This window comes from Lates calcarifer, linkage group LG5 (assembly GCF_001640805.2).
Source record: "Lates calcarifer isolate ASB-BC8 linkage group LG5, TLL_Latcal_v3, whole genome shotgun sequence".
Lineage (NCBI taxonomy): Eukaryota > Metazoa > Chordata > Actinopteri > Centropomidae > Lates > Lates calcarifer.
The window spans coordinates 18913317-18930039 of record NC_066837.1 but is presented as its reverse complement, the minus strand read 5'-3'; the positions used below and the strand labels follow the sequence as shown (position 1 = coordinate 18930039).

Genomic DNA, 16723 nt, shown 5'->3' with positions numbered 1-16723 from the left:
CTAATTATTATTTTCATTATTGATTAATCTGCCAGTTACTTTCTAAACAATCAAACAATAGTGAAAAGGTCCATTGTGAGTTCACAGAGCCCAAATTTATGTCTTTAATGTTCTTGTTGTGTCCAATCAACCAATCAACACCAAAGACATTCAGTTTACTGTGGTGTAAGACAAAGCAAAGCAACAAATATTCACATTTCAGAGTCTGGCACCAGCAAAGTTTTGGTGTTTTCCCCTTAAAAGTGGTTAAAGTGATTGATCAAATTGTCACCAATTCTTTTTCTGTTCGTCCACAAATTAATCAACTAAATGACCATTTGCTAAAACCTTCCCCTAAACACCATTTGTCCTAACTCTTCAAGTTACTTGTAAGTGTTACTTTTGCCACATTCATCAGTTAGTCCTCATCCTAAAAGCCTTTTCTATTGTATAAATGACACCTATTGTTTGATGATGTAAAAGTTGATCAAATCTGCTGGCAACAGTTGCCAATTTCAGCTGACAAAACAGTCAGTTGTTGGGGTAGAAATGAGAGCGATAAAGAAGCCATTCTTTCACAAGTTCCAATGAAAAGACGTGGGTTTTAGTCAGTGAGAAAACTGGGTGGAGGTAGAGTTGCATTCATGGCTCCAGAGCAGGTGAAGTAATGGAGACACCTGTGTTTGGTCCCTGTAGAAAACTTGCTGGGTCATTGTCTCAGGTTAATTTCGAGACATCTATATGTTTCAAAGTAAAGAATACTGTCTAGGATTACTACATCTGCAGTTACCCCTTCTGACAATGATGGGCATTGTAGAATTGCCGCATATTTTCTCTTGTTAAAAATAATTTTGTGTAAATGAGGAGGAGCTATCTGGGTCACAGTGTGCCAGTGATACCATGTCTGTGTGTAAGGAGAAAGTTTGTGTGAGGCAAAGAATTGCATTTTGGTTTTTTTCATTGAACCAGGATGGCTTGGTGAGGAGGACAAATAATGAGATAAATTATCTTTAGAAATCTCCAATTATAGAATATTTCCCAGTGGAGTTATTATACCTCTTGGCATTACATGAACTCAATAGTGGTAATACTGCCTTGTGTTTCTCAGGTGTCTTTCGTGTTAAAACTGTTTGTTTGCAGATTGGAGTTACTGAAATGTGACTCTCCATACCACACCAGTCCTATTGTTTAATTCATATGAGCAGTGGGTGAAAGGTAACAAAATATCCTGTGACAAACCAGAGCTGATAAGAGACGAGAATACAGTTACAGGAAAAACCTCTTGACATTAATATGAATTCAACAGCTGTAATACTGCTTCAAGCTTTTCACGTCTCTTTAATGAACTGTATACAGAGTCAGGCTTTTACTGATCTCAAGCTGCATCAACACACTCCATTATCATTTTAAGCTTCAAATTAGCCAGAAATGTGCAAAACAAAATTGTGACTTTCCCTAGAAACTGTTCTGACCAAAAGACAGATAACATCAGTCTTAAAACTTCAAACTTCATTTGTGGCTTAGGAGGTAGACCCACTAATCGGAGGGTCATCGGTTCGATCCCCGGCTCTTCTAGTCCGTGCCAAAGTATCCTTGGGCAAGATACTGAACCCCACGTTGCCCCCAATGTTTGTAACATTGATGTGTGAATGTGCTAGAGCACTTTGTGCGTAGTGCAAGCGTTGTAAGAATGTGTGTGTGAATGGGTGAATGTGACGTGTAGTGTAAAGCGCTTTGAGTGGTCGATACGACTAGAAAAGCACTATATAAGTACAGTCCATTTACCATTTTAGATGATGGTGATAACCCATCAGACTGTTTACTGTTGACTGTTTTCTTGGGAGTTGGGAGAAGAACTCATCACTGTAATTAACTGGATGGACTTCACCAAGAGTGTACCTTTTAAAGCTGTCCTCAGTAATCTTCCTGTTTACTTGGGTGAAATGCTTTCTTCTACAGCTATGAGGCCAGATCATCTGGATGGATCATCTTTAGAGTCTCTAGAGTCAGCTGGAAACCTGATAAAACTGCTTTCTCTTATTATGCACCCTGGGTTTGGAAAAATGAACAAGATAAACATCTGGAAATGCTGGATTCATATCAGGCAACAGTCACATTCATGTTTCATGAAGAATGTAATTGTTTTTCATACTCAAGTTTTATCTCTAACATCTCTCAGGTCTCTTGTAAATTAATGATGTGCAAATATGTGCCATCTTCCACTGCCATTTTAGCCAGGTCTTTTTTATAAAAGAAATTATATATCTCAACAGACCTCTTGGTTACATCAAGGTTAAATAAATTTTTTTAAAAAGACTGAAATTAAAAGGGTTTGTTTGAATTCTGGTGTTACTGAAATGTGACTTGGTCTAGTCTTAGTGTTTTATTCATTTTATTCATAATAGCCTCCAACAAAGGCACAGCTGAAACAGTGACAAGAAACCAGTCCTGTACAGAAAACTACTATTATCTAATTAGACAGCAGTGAGGCAAAATTAACTTCATGAAAACTTCATATGAGAATAAACCAGGAAACATCACTATGAAATTATTAAATGTTATAATTAACACTGTTACACACAGTTTGAGTCACTCGAAGGAGACTGAAACAGGCAAAAGAAAAAGGCTACCACTTTCCAAGAAATGACTGCCTAACTGCAGGTTTCACAATCTTAAATCACTGTGTAACAGTGACTGAAACAGTCCAATGGGAACTCAATAGTACTTTCTAATTTATCATTATTAAACATTCAAGTAATAAGGCTACAGGAGGGTGTGATACTCAATACGTAGATGTTATGTGTGGCCAGTCGTATCACCCCTATACCTACAGGAGTACTAGAATAACATTTACACTACATTAGTATTTAGATTATAGTTTAGTGTAAGACAAGTTAAGACACCTGTGGGTAGTTTGCAGTATCTCCACAGTAGCTATTTTAGCCAATCAGTTATTTAATCATAAAGGAGAAGCAATGAGACTTCTCCTCACAACAGGCCATGCAGATCACTTCCCTAACTGAATAACAAAACAGCAGCTGAAACAATCAATTAACAGACAAATAATCCACAACTATTTTGATAGCACGTTAATCACTTAAGTCATTTTTAAAGCAAAATACCCTCAAGTTCCAGTTCTTGGAGTTGGTAGTAAAGTCAGACTAAACATCCCTTCAGGCTGTTAAGTTCAAACAACTGGTATCTAACAGAAGGCTGGATTACAGACCAACCAGGCAAAAACAGCAACCACCCCAAGGCCTCAGACCCACATAGGGCATGAAGACTCCTGGTTCAATTAGTTTATGGTGATTTAATTAATTGCAAATGTCTTTGCTTGCTAATTAAATAGCTGTGTGTTAATATGCAATGCACCACTAAAGCATACCATACAGTGGAGTGATATAGGCTTTAAGACAATGCCTGCATACCTTATCTTGAGGTATCTTGTAAAGTGGCCCTAAGTTAAGATCCAGTCTAGCATTTAATATTTCAGTATTGTGCCTATATGGTGCATTTTTATATAACTTAACGATCAAATATTATTATCATCAATTGTCCTATGTCCATGAAACGTTTAAAATGCCTGGAATCACAGTTCAATAAGATGTATTCAAATTGCTTGTTTTATTCGATCTACAGTCCAAACACCAAGTATATTAAAATATTTTTTGTCATATATAACAAACAAAGTAACCCCCCGTTGCTAACGAACACTCACCGTCTCTTAGATACTGTTGCCGGCCAGAACGTTCTCGGACAGCGCGAGCCCATTTCTCCGCTTCATCCTGGTTGGCGCGCGGGTCCTGGAGCGCAGCGAGCCGAAAGCAGTACTCCACTCTCTGCCGTGCCACTCCGGAACTCATCCAGCGCCGTTTGAGCGGGTAAAAGTAGGCTGATAAGTACGCCGCCGGGTCCGCATTATCATCTTCCCGGAAAGCCCGGCAGCCGACACAGTCCTTGAGACTGAGCACCACCTTGTTCCGCCCGACAGGTGCCGACGTAAGCCTCTGGACAACGAGGTCCTTCTCGGTCAGGCTCACGGCACACCTGACTTTTCGGTTACCAGTTACCGTGAATTCCCCGTACAACGTGACCGGGCTGCTGCCGGTGTTGCGGTCCGGTTCGGATCTCCTCTGATCCATCCTGAGCGGACGCCGGACTTTGGGGACACCGGGACGTAGCCACACTATCACATAGCTACCCGTCTGAATGATGCGAGCAGAGTGGAGAGCACACGACTGCAACTGAACGGACCGGTGTCAAGCGTAATGAAATCAAACACGCCATCCGGTCCATTTCAAAATAAGAGCCACATATACTGACCTCAGATCTTTGGGAGTTTTTAGCAACATGTGGATAATTCATATTTTGCTATTCTGATTCCACTACTTATTTACTTAGTGTATAAATGTTTAACCTTATTTAAATTCACGCACATTAAAGTGGCAAAGTAAGCTAAACTGACCAAGAATTTGATATTTGTGCCACTGGGCCTACATTAGCCCCACTTTCCTCCCACTGTTTATGCAGTCTGTGCATTTTTATCATGTATTTTATCAGTTAGCTCAAGCTAGTTGATGCACAGTTAGTCAGAAGAATTTACGCAAAAACTACTGCCATAAATCATTGAGAGCAATTTACCATTGGACAAATTCATACTTTTATTTTTAAGGGCACCACATTTTTTGAGTGGTTGTTTTTTTTTTTTTTTGTGACTTGACACATTTCCACGGGGCTGTAGTTTCCATTGAACTTTACTGCTGTTCACTAGTTCTGTCCGCGGAAAAGAGGTGGTATACTGCCTCCTTGTGGTGTCAGGCATTTACTCAATTCTTTATCGATGAAAATCTGTCATGAAAAATCAACATTTGATACGTTTGTAAAAACGTAATGAAAAAAGCTAAAATATAGACTTTTTTCACAGCAGACGCTGTGGTCTGTTATTGGAGAAAACACACAAGTGCAATATTGTGAAGTTCTATCCATAAACCTGTGTTATATTATACCACTTGGTTCACTGTGTAAGCAACTAGAACTGTATTCTCTCCTGACAAAATAGCTTGCAAAGTGTTGCTATTATTTTTATTGTAAACTTAATTATTACTTCATGTTGGACCATGAGGGGAAGTTGGCACAGGTGGTGGTAATGGTCACTTGCCAAGAGTTTCAGAGGCGAAGAATATGCTCTGTGAGCAGTGCTGCTTCTTCAGGGCAGTCTGGACACCACAGTGAGTCACTATCAGAAAGTGATGAGACAGGACAACCAAGCCAAGGCTAGCTAGCATGCTAACTTAATTTCTTCTAGACTGGTAAACAGCTGTTAATGCTGATGTTGGCTATGTGGCAATAGCAAAACTAACATACAGCACCTCTAACAAGACCATATTAACAAGCAAAAAGGGCGTTATGACCCTAATATATTCTGACAAATACAGATTTACATGGAGCCAGAATCAGATAATCACATATAATTTCTATACTTATACAGGTGTATCTCAAAAAATTATAATACTGTGGAAAAGTTCATTTTTGTTGGTAATTTAATTCAAAAAGTGTAACTTTCATATATTCTAGGTTAATTACACACAAAGTGAAATATGTCAAGCCTTTTTTGTTTTAATTTTGATGATTATGGCTTATAACTCATGAAAATCAAAAATACAGTATCTCAAAATATTATAATATTTCATAATTCATCAATCAAACAAAGGATTTATAATGTAGAAATGTCAAACTTCTGTAAGGTATGTTCATTTATGCACTCAATACTTGATTGGGGCTCCTTTTACATGAATTACTGCCTCAGTGTGGCGTGGCATGGAAGCGATAAGCCTGTGGCACTGCTGAGGTGTTATGGAAGCCCAGGTTGCTTTGATAGCGGCCTTCAGCTCATCTGTATTGTTGGGTCTGGTGTCTCTGATCCTCCTCTTGACAATACACCATAGATTGTCTATGGGGTTCAGGTCAGGCGAGTTGGCTTGGCCAATCAAGCACAGTAATCCCATGATCAACAAACCAGTTACCGGTTTTGGCAAGTCCTGCTTGAAAAGGAAGTCAGCATCTCCATAAAGCTCTTCAGCAGAAAGAAGTCTGAAGTGCTCTGAGATCTCTTGGTAGACAGCTGCATTGACTTTGGACCTGATAAAACACAGTGAACCAACACGAGCAGATGACATGGCACCCCAAATCATCACTGACTGTGGAAACTTCACACTTCAAGCATCTTGGATTCTGTGCCTCTCCACTCATCCTCCAGACTCTGGGGCCTTGATTTCCAAATGAAACGCAAAATTTACTTTCATCTGAAAAGAGGACTTTGGACCACTGAGCAGCAGTCCAGTCCTTTTTCTCCCTAGCCCAGGTAAAATGCTTCTGACATTGTCTATGGTTCAGGAGTGGCTTGACACAAGGAAGGCAACACTTGTAGCCCATTTCCCGGACTCATCTGTGTGTGGTGGCTCTTGATGCACTGACTCCAGCTTCAGTCCTACTCCTTATGAAGCTTGCCTAAGTTCTTGAATTGGCCTTGCATGACAATCTTCTCAAGGCTGCAGTCATCCCTGTTGCCTGTGCACTTTTTCCTGCCACACTTTTCCAGTCACCTTTCCATGAATATGCTTCGATACAGCACTCTGCAAACAGCCAGCCCTTCCAGCGATGATCTTCTGTGGCTTACCCTCCTTGTGGAGGGTGTCAGTGAGAGTCTTATGGACAGCTGTCAAGTCAGCAGTCTTACCCATGATTGTGGTTGGGTATACTGAACCAGACTGAGAGATTCATGGTATTTATATTGCGTAAATAGTGATTTACTTAAACTCCAAATGAGATATTCTAATATTTTGAGATATATTATTTTCAGTTTTTCTTAGCTGTAGACTGTAATCATCAACATTAAAATAAAAAGAAATGCTTGAAACATTTTAGTTTACATGTAATGAGTCTAGAATATGTACAGTTTCCACTTTCTGAATTAACTGACAAAAAATATTGAACTTTTTCATGATATTAAAATTTTTTTGAGATGCACCTGTATATTGCACTCACTTCCACTTTCTAAAATATTTTGTCTCAAAGTTAACATATTAGTATAGGTAGCAATAAAATCTACTTTAGAAATTGAATAAATTTCACAAGTAAGAGAGTGGTTGGTCTGCCTCCTCTATGATGGATTTTTGAATATTGATGTAAAATTTTATCAGAAACTACAGCAACAAATGACCACAGATGATTAGAGGCAGACAGTGTGGCTCCTTGTTTAAGTTTAGCACATGAGTATAAATGCACTTTGATTAATGTTAACTATGATGAGAAAAAAAAGTGTGATGAAATGTTCATTTCATCACAATAGAGTCTTTAAATATGTCATTAAAAATCAGAACACAGGACTTCTATATGAGGAGGCCTGCAAGAGGAGAAAATGACAAGATAGAAATCATTAATTTGTGGAGGGATAATATACAGAGATTCGTGACCTGGTTTAAATTATTTCAGTTCAGTTTAGCTTCATTTCCTTAGATGGTCACAATGATAACTGTGTGGTGGGCATCAGCTGGACAGAATGAATCAATCTAGAAGAACGATTGTCTCTGCGGCACAGAGAGAAACGAAATCCCCACAGAGCAAATGCATTTTAATAAATCCCAACTCTATAAATACTGACCACTACAGTTATCAGGCAGGAAACACTGTACCTGTACTGACATTACGCCCACACACACAGCTCAGTGTGGTGGTAGAAAGAAAATAAATACAGCTTTGAGGTTCTTATACTTTACTTGGGAATTTCCATTTTATCAGTTATTCCCCTTTGCTACGGTTAAGAAGGAAATATTGTACAGCTACTAGTCACTTTGCAGATTTAGATTCTGCACACAAACATGCTGTATGATGAGCCTTTAGAATATAATGTGTTGTAATATAGTAAATTACTCAACAGTATATTGTATGGTGATTCACATTAGCTGCATTTTGACCAGCTACAGTATGAAAAAGCTTCTTACTGGACAATAATAGGAATTCAGTAATATAGTATACCACTTTCGGCACATTTTGCTTATAATTTTCATTTTTTTTCTTCCTACTTTGACAGTTTTTCTAGTCATTATCAAACTGGAGCAGGTGCATTAGTCGACCAACAGATGGTGATGTTGGATTCAGAAAAATGCAGCTCATGCTCACCATGCCATAATGCATTTGGTTTGAAACTAGAATCTTTTCCAGTTATTCTTAAAAACAGCTTGCAATCCAGTAAAAACTGTAATTAAACTCCAGATGAAGCTGTGCTGCACTAAATAGTTAATGTCTATGGCATCTGCACAAAGCAGAAATTAACTCAGCACAATGATCTCAGGATGTCAAGTACAGTTTCTAAGGCACTGACCCTCTGATTCTTTTATGAGACATTATATCTTTACTTCAGCACATCTCACTGAGAATTATTGCTTTTTTTTAAAAAATAATTAATGTGTTCAAATGCTCATACTATACAACAATATGATGCATTTTCATAGTAGGCCACCAGCAACTTTGCATTATTTTTTACAGTGGACATCCTATTTTAAGTAAAGGATTTGATTACTTCTCCAGTACTGGTGCAATGTGCACCACAGCCATGCCTCTGTATTTTGTCATCAGTGCCACAGTAAAATCAATTATTGGCAACATCATTTATCTTTATCATTGCAACAGTGGTGTCTCAGAGGAGTATAATGCTTTGAGGGAATAATAAAGAAGTTGTCAGACCTCTCCTTGGTCAAATCAAGTCATTCTTGCGTTCCTGTTCTGCTCCAGGCGCTGGCACATGATCCACAGTGAGGGGAAGGGGAGTGGGAGGAGTAGGAGGAGGAGGTAAGCATATATGCAAATGGGAATTAGTGGTCCCAGTAAACACCTGGAGCCAGAGGGGAAACGAGATGATCTTATTCACATGTAAGTCTTGTGCTTCTAAAACGCACTGCTTTTCCTCCACTTCACACCAGAAGATAGGTAGGCATCACCTTAATTCCTACTTTGGCTGTGAATGCAGCTTTTCCCTCCAAAGACATTCAGGCTTTACTTTGAACATGAACATATTATGTAATTTGCTGCAACGGGGGGAGAAAAAATGCCTCTGAAAAACGTGCGTGTTTCTTCAGCGTGAGATCATTATACACACTATCTGCTTCACAACAAAAGAGGCCTTTCATTTCAAACTGCAGGGTAGATGCTGATTTCCTAAAAGCTATTGATTGAAAATGGCACAGCTGAGGAGCGGGAGAGGAGCCATGAATGGAGACAGTAGATTCTCACTTCCACCGTTCTCCAGCTGTGAGCTCTATTGCTGCGTGGCCTTGAAGGGGGGAAGAGGGCCGTCCCTGCATATGGTGTTTTTCATGGGTTTTAAGAGACAGTGCTGTCACTCCCATACGGTGCTCGAAGCGTGGAGCTTTGAGAGGTTTCATCTCAGAAGGGCAATGAAAACAAGCGAGTTTTCACTGCGTACTTTCTGCACACATGCCCCAGTTTGCACTAATTGCCATCACTGGCATTCCTCACCATCTGGTTTCATCTCCTGAACATGAGACCATTGACAGAAGCTTAATAACTGATAAGCAGCTTTTATCCGTTGTTAGGGCGATGCAGCACAGATGTCAAGTCAGTGCATATCAATACGGTCAATACATTAACCTAATTTTTGCTTATGTAACATATACTCACCGAGCCTGTCTCTGCCCTATCACCACCCTTCACGCACACACACTGACAGATAACGGAGTGGGAGGAAGGAATGTCATATACCTCAGCATTTAGTTAGCATTGGCATCCAACATGACAGATTCCCCGTCTGGGTCGCTTAGCACTGATGGCTTGCAGAAAGGTTTCGCCTGTCTGCCTGGCTCTCCTTCAGTTGCCCCTTAATTCTGCTCTGTTTCTTCAGATGCCCACCCCCTTTGTCAAGGCGCTGCCATAATTATATAAGAGTTATGCAAACCTGTCTCTCGCTGGCAAACAATGAAACATTTCAAGCTCTGAAATGAGAGGTTTATTGGTGACAACCATGAGAAATACACAGCCACATACTGTGACATTTATCATTTAAAACTAATAAAGTTGTCGCTGCCAGGGTGCTTCATGGAGTATCATATCATTCTGTGTAATTTTATGCAAAATCAGTCTCAATCATCTTTAGACTAGCCACTGTGGAAATTGACAGTGGGATTCTACATAAGACTCTAAAGCCATGGTAGCAGCTCTGTGAGGTAGACGGCAGAGCCATGTTTCAAGTTAAATGCTAATGTCAGCATGCTAACATGCTCATAGTGGCAATGCTAATATGCTGATGCTTATCAGGTATGTCATGATCGCCATTGTAATGTAGTAGTATAAAGTATTGGACATGTTAAAATGTTGACATGATGAAGGGGGCTGGGTGAAAAGTCATGACGATTCATCCTGGGGGTAGATAGATGTTGAGACATTTCACACAAAAACCACAAATGTCAACTTCATGGTATCACTACAAGAAAAGTCAGGAGATCGCCAAAGTCAGTGGGATTCATCCTCTGGGCACCATAAATATCTGTAGTAAATTTCGTGGCAATAGTTACTATGATATTCCACAATATGGTGGCTCACAGGCGACAGACCGACAGAAAGACATGCTTCCCTAGAGCCACCCCGCTAGCATGGCTAGAAAGCACTGTCATTACTGTTCTATTCAGATGGAGACAGGGATGAAGGTAGGAATTTTAAAAAAATGATTGCCCTGTACACCCACTATCCATTTCTATGTAAGATAAATAGGGCCAGCTTTGTGTCCCTACCACTCTCTCCATGCTTCATTTGTTCCTATTCAGCAGGTCTGAAAAATAATTTCATGTTAAATCAGTGGAAACATACATGCTTTGTCCCGTTTTTTTCTATACACAAACAATCTTGACAAAAGTGACAAATGCTCATCACAATTTCTCCAAAGTACCCCAAAGCTGACTTTTTCAAATTGCTTGTTTTGTCTGACCAGTGGTCCAAAACCCAAATAAATTCAATTTACTGTCATTAAAGACGAAGAAAACCAGCAAATATTCACATTTTAGCTACTGAAACCAGTAAACTTTTGGCATGTTGGCATAAAAGATTATTTAAATGATTTATGAATTAATTAATTCTGGTGGATTAAGTTTCTCTCCATTGAGAAACTGATTAGGTCGGCAGCAGGTACAGTCTATTACGTATAATACATGCTGCTTTTACCAGACACTGATCAGCCACAACCTGTTTTAATGCTGTGGCTGAGCTGTATGTATTATTATTTAATGTATTTATCCCTGTTGTGTGAGTCATTGGTATTATTAAGTGGACATCTCTTCTCAGAGGTCTGTTGTGACCTGTAACATGACCAGCAGCAAAAGCCAGCATCTTGAAAACACCAGGGGAAGAGAAGCAGCTTGTGGGGCCCACCAGGCCATCTTTAATTCAACTCTTTCTCAGCTGCCACCCAGCAGCCATGGGGCATCCAGAGGGGCTGAGTCACTCACTGAACTGAAGATATGCCAAGAGGAACAGACAGGGGGAAAGCCCAGGCCTCTCCCTCTGCAGTGGGGGGAATCACTCCTCATTATATGTAGACGTGGTTTATTGGGTCACCTCCATTCTCATGGCCTGGTTGTTGGAGCATGGTTGTGGGGGATTTGAAAAGAGGCAACTGGATTAGTATGATGGTATGAGCACTGATATGTGTCACAAGCAGTGATGTGCACTCTTGAAAAATGACTGAACCAACTTGCCTGACTCGATTAGAGGGAGTCCATGTAACCCTTGAGACGCAGCGTTGTTTTAGAGATACACTGAATATTGCAGACCAATGGGCATATCTGACATGTCCTGGGGGTGTGTTCGCTGTGATGTAGTCATGTGTGCCAGGAGATGGTGTAATCTGTTGAGAAGCAGCAGTCACCTCTTTGTATGCACACTTTCAGATTAAAGGTCTCATATTTTCTGGTGTTTTATTTGAAGTTTTGATATCTATTAGAAGATACACTGTATTTGTTGTTTTACATCTCCTCTCCGATGCTTCTCTCTGGAGCTCTAGCAAGAACAGGGTGAATCGTGTCTGTCTCTGAGCATCTCTTCTGATTGGCTGACTGTGTTCTAAGTGACGCAAGGCCAGTCCAACCACAGGTAAATGCAAATGCAACTGGTGATGGCCACAGCTGAGGAAAAGGTTAAGCAATAAGCAATGAAATGAGCCAATCAGACAGTTATATTCAGACGAACATTGCTCTTGTATTTCAGACATAGTAAACTTTAGTCACTGGTCTCAATTATTATTTCACTGGGAAGGCTGTACAATGATAAATTGGCTTCAGTGTTTCTAAGTCTTGTGCCTTGCTAGCTCAGAGATTGAATGACTGGGGACATGGCTGACGGCTCATTTAGAGGCCTGTGGATTAAGCATTTTGATACTTTCACAGTGTTTACGTGGCACCTAGACCTGCTTTATAACCAAAAAAGGCATGGGAATAACACTCTACAGTATGAGACCTTTAGTCTGGATATTTCTGACCAATAAGCTTTATTCATGTGTTTCTGCAAATTAAAGGCTAATGGGAATATCATTACAAATCAAACTGATGATGGTGCTAGATAAAGAGTCAGGAGCTCCATGAATGTGTGAAGCAAATTTCAAGGCACTATGAAGCAGTTGAAGAGAGAGAGTTTCACCTACTGTTCAGTGCTTTTGTGTCTGATGAGTCGTGTCCCTCGCTGGTCAAAATCTTTTAATACGATGTATCAGGTATTTATGGCAGTAATGACTACTACAGTACATGCATCAAGCTGCTTGCTGCTGTGGTTCATCTCATTTCCTCCATCACAGTGTCAACCACAGGGTCAGCTCTCATGGTGCTTATACGTGACCTATTAGAAGTAGCTCCTCTGTATATTGCTGCTCATTTCCTGAAGTGGTGCCCGGGTGGTGCTGAGAGAAGAGAACAAACATATCATGCTGGCTCAGAGGACACCTTGCTATTCTCACAACCTCTCCAACCCACTCAGCCCCTCCCTGACTAAAGTACAACCTATAAAACCATAGAGAACAAGAGAGAGAGAGAGAGAGAATGTGTGTGTGTAGGTGTTGTCAACTGTGTATGTCTGAGGGGGCTGGCTGAGAGTTTGGAAGACTGTTATTGTTGTTGGTGCGTGCTAATTGCCTCTGAGTGGCATCTTATCAGACTTTTGCTTTCGCTGCAGGAGGCCGTTGCTCGCTGTATCAGCCTGCTGTTGATTATGAGGTGCTCTGATCACTGGGTGGGTTACCTCAGAAGCACGTTCATTCCTAGTTTCGACAAACAGATAAGCCCACATACTGTATAACCATCTGGCTCCAGACTCCACATTTTATTCTACATGGACGAAACATTGTTTTTGACTGCAAATGATCTTTTTTAGGTAAAGCAGAAGACAATAGGCCTAAACACTCAGTTACTTGGAATGATTGCATTAAAGTCTGACATTAAATGCACAGACATTATCTTAAAGTACAAATGTTAATATTACTGTATGTCATTAAGTAAAGCATAACTCATGCATGAGTCATGCCGATCTAATTACTGCTGGGTGTATCACTCACCATTATGATCAAGCCATATATGAGTTAATGCAATTAGTTAATGCTTAATGGATAATCATTTAATGAGTTATCTCACAGTTATTTCGTACATTAATATATATGTTGCCAAATTAAATGTAATGTAGTTACATGGAGCAGGGCATTTCAGAGCACTGCATTAGAAGAGCCTCTCCTAAAGCAGAAAAGGAACTACAGTATTCTCATAATGTAAATAAGATGTAGTAATAAATTTGTTAGGAAATCTGTTAGATACTTGGTCTGACCACCACCTTTGGTCTTTACTGAAATGTCTCTAACTACTGGATGGATTGGCATGAAACTGGGCTCAAACATTCACGTCCCCATCATAATTAATAGTCATAATTGGTGACTTTTTAAAGTCAAACTAATGACATTTCCATCAGCTGTACTTTGTGTTTAATGCTAATTAGCAAAGTTTAGCATGCTAACATGCTAAAGTGGTGAAACATTGTAAACCTGTCTAAACGTCTGTATGTTAGCATTGTCTCTGTGTGCGTATTAGTATGCCGACATTGGCATTTAGCTCAAAGCACTGCAGTGTACAGCCTCACAGAGCTGCTGGAGAGCCTTCTTTTTACTCTCCAACAACAGCAACTGTTCTTTCATTCAGCTAACTGAAGCAGCCACTGTTTATTGTGTGTCATTTACATCAATTACATCTCTAATCCCATAGTGCTACACAGAACATACACTGGTCAATGGTGTATTCATTTTTTGTCAAAACAAACAGTTTAGAAATGAATAAATGAATGTATTCTTGAATGTATAAAAATAATAATTATATAAAATTTACAGGTTTGTATCTCCACCATTTCTGCACGGCACTAACACGAACAAAAACTGACCCATGGCTGAACCTAACTGCTGACCCCTGCCTCATGGTACACTTACATGAACACATACATTAAATGATGCCTGTAGGCTACTATGATTCACAACAGATAACTTTAAAACAGGTCACAATATTGACTTGATGTTTAAATGCCCTACATCCTTCAACTGCAAACAGTCAACATCACAACCATAATCATCTTCTCAAGGACCAATAAGTTTACTTTGGTTGCTTCAAATCCTGCCAGTCCTCGCTCAGGGTTCTTTCTATATTGAATCTCAAAGTCTAGTGGAGAGATGATTAAGTCTGCAGTACAGGAGTGCTGCCCCCATGATTGGGGCAGAAAGAGGGCTCTGTATTAGAGTCTCCATCTGTCCCTACTTCCCTGCTTCTCTGTCTCTCTCTCTCTGAGGCCATTAGGAATCGTGGCTCTCTCCCCCATCATTAGATTAACTCCCATGCTCTGCCAGAGTGTGCAGGAAGACCATACTCATTACCCAAGCTGCTCTACTTAAGCCAACACACAAAAGCCCCGCTTTCACCTTGTAATTTGAGTCAGATAGGCTCATCAGGGCAGGAGGCAACAGCTAGATATGGAAGTGCTGCCGCCACTATCGGCAGATATTCATGTCCTATACCGCCTTGATTACACAGGCGGATTCAGAGTGCACGCTTGGCAGAGGCGATGTTCCTGGGGACATATTAGGCACATTAGTTCCCCCGGCTTCTGCCAGTAGTGCACTATGGCTGGACGGATTCGGTGCACAGTTGTCACAATGACAAACAGAGACATTTACGATAATAGAGTTCTTAATAGAGTAGATGCATAACACTCAGCCATATTCCTGTTACGGTGTTGCTTTTGGTCCCTTTTCAAAAATAAGTCTGCGGCCTGGTGGTCCCTGTGGAACGTAAATTGAATGCACACTGGTGTCCCTAGGACAACAAACAGGAAAACAACCTCAATATCAACAAGGATTCAATCATTTATGTAATCAGGGAGGAAATAACAAGATCTCGTTTGTCGGCAAAGGAAATGATCCAGCTCATAAAAAGACATAAAAATCGGCATTAATTGCCAAGATCCTGCACATAGGGGCTACACTGTGACTGTATATGATTGTATTGGCTATTTCATTGGTTGGCATTCTTGGAAATGGAGGTGATTAAAGCTGTGTCATCTTCATGCACAGAGGAAAATGTCAGATGATACAAAAGAATAACCCTGGTAGCTTGTTTGTTGTGTGTGTATGTGTGTGTGGTGTTTGTGTGCTGCTGACTGTGTGGGTGTGGATTTCCCTCCAAATAAAGACGTAACAGGCCGTGCACTACACAGAAAACACTGGTTTATTTCTGGTCTGGCAGCAGAGTGATGACAAAAAGTAGAGAACTTCAAGTTGGAAACTACTTTTCATTGTTAATGGGACAGTTGAGTTACCATACACTCAGGTGTGAAATTTCTTTCCTCTCGCGAAGGTCAAACAACAGCTTAAGAGAAGAGACCACTGCATGAGTGACTGAAGCCTTGAGGTTTGCTAAGATAAGTGGGATCAGACAAAGTTTCCCAAAATCTCTGTTACAGTTTTGGTGGTCACAATGCCAAGCTTACTTCGGCCATAGGTGCTTTAACCGCTGTGACATCCCTATTTGATGCAAACATTTAGACGAAATAACAAATCAAAGTCTGTTTGTTTGTTTGTTTTGCTATCACACAGGTGAAGAACATCGAAAACCACCTTCATGGATCAGTTTGTTCGACTGGAGAGGGACCTGCCGTGGTTTGAAGACGGTGGCGGAGGACACACTGGACTGTTTCCACTTCTGTAGCAAGGATATTCCTTCAGAGAAGCATTCTGGGAACAAGAAAAGGTAAGTTACTTTTGACGCTTCACTGCCCAGACTAAGCTACAGTATAAATGACCACATTTTAAAACCTTGCAAATGATGATTTTATAACGGACATTATAAATGACACTGTTTAAATGTATTTAAACATGTTTAAATCAGTTTGAACTGAGTGAAAAACTGACATTAGTAATCTTTCAAGAAAGCGGGTTTGTTAATAACATAATTTAAAATAATGTTGGAAAGAATCCATGGTAAATATTGAATGTGAATCAGTTCCTAAAATTTTTACTAATCTTATTCCACTAAATAGAAATTTTAAATTTTGCTGCATTGCTTTACATTGTGTTTTTACTAAAACTCAAATCCCAAATATCTTATAACGTAATTGATTAATGAATACATTAATTATGTGTATTAAAGCATAGAAAGACTAAACT

At 40.0% G+C, this 16723-nt stretch overlaps 1 protein-coding gene across 1 annotated transcript in view; it reads right to left on the bottom strand.

Annotated features, from left to right (window-relative positions):
* LOC108875844 (sphingosine kinase 1) overlaps positions 1-4283 on the bottom strand; it is a 37032-nt gene extending 32749 nt beyond the window's left edge. The window contains exon 1 of the mRNA XM_018665009.2: positions 3698-4283. Within this exon, the coding sequence (XP_018520525.1) occupies positions 3698-4121 (424 nt within the window). The 5' untranslated portion in view covers positions 4122-4283. The remainder of the gene's footprint in view (positions 1-3697) is intronic.
* Between the last annotated feature and the right edge of the window lie 12440 nt (positions 4284-16723).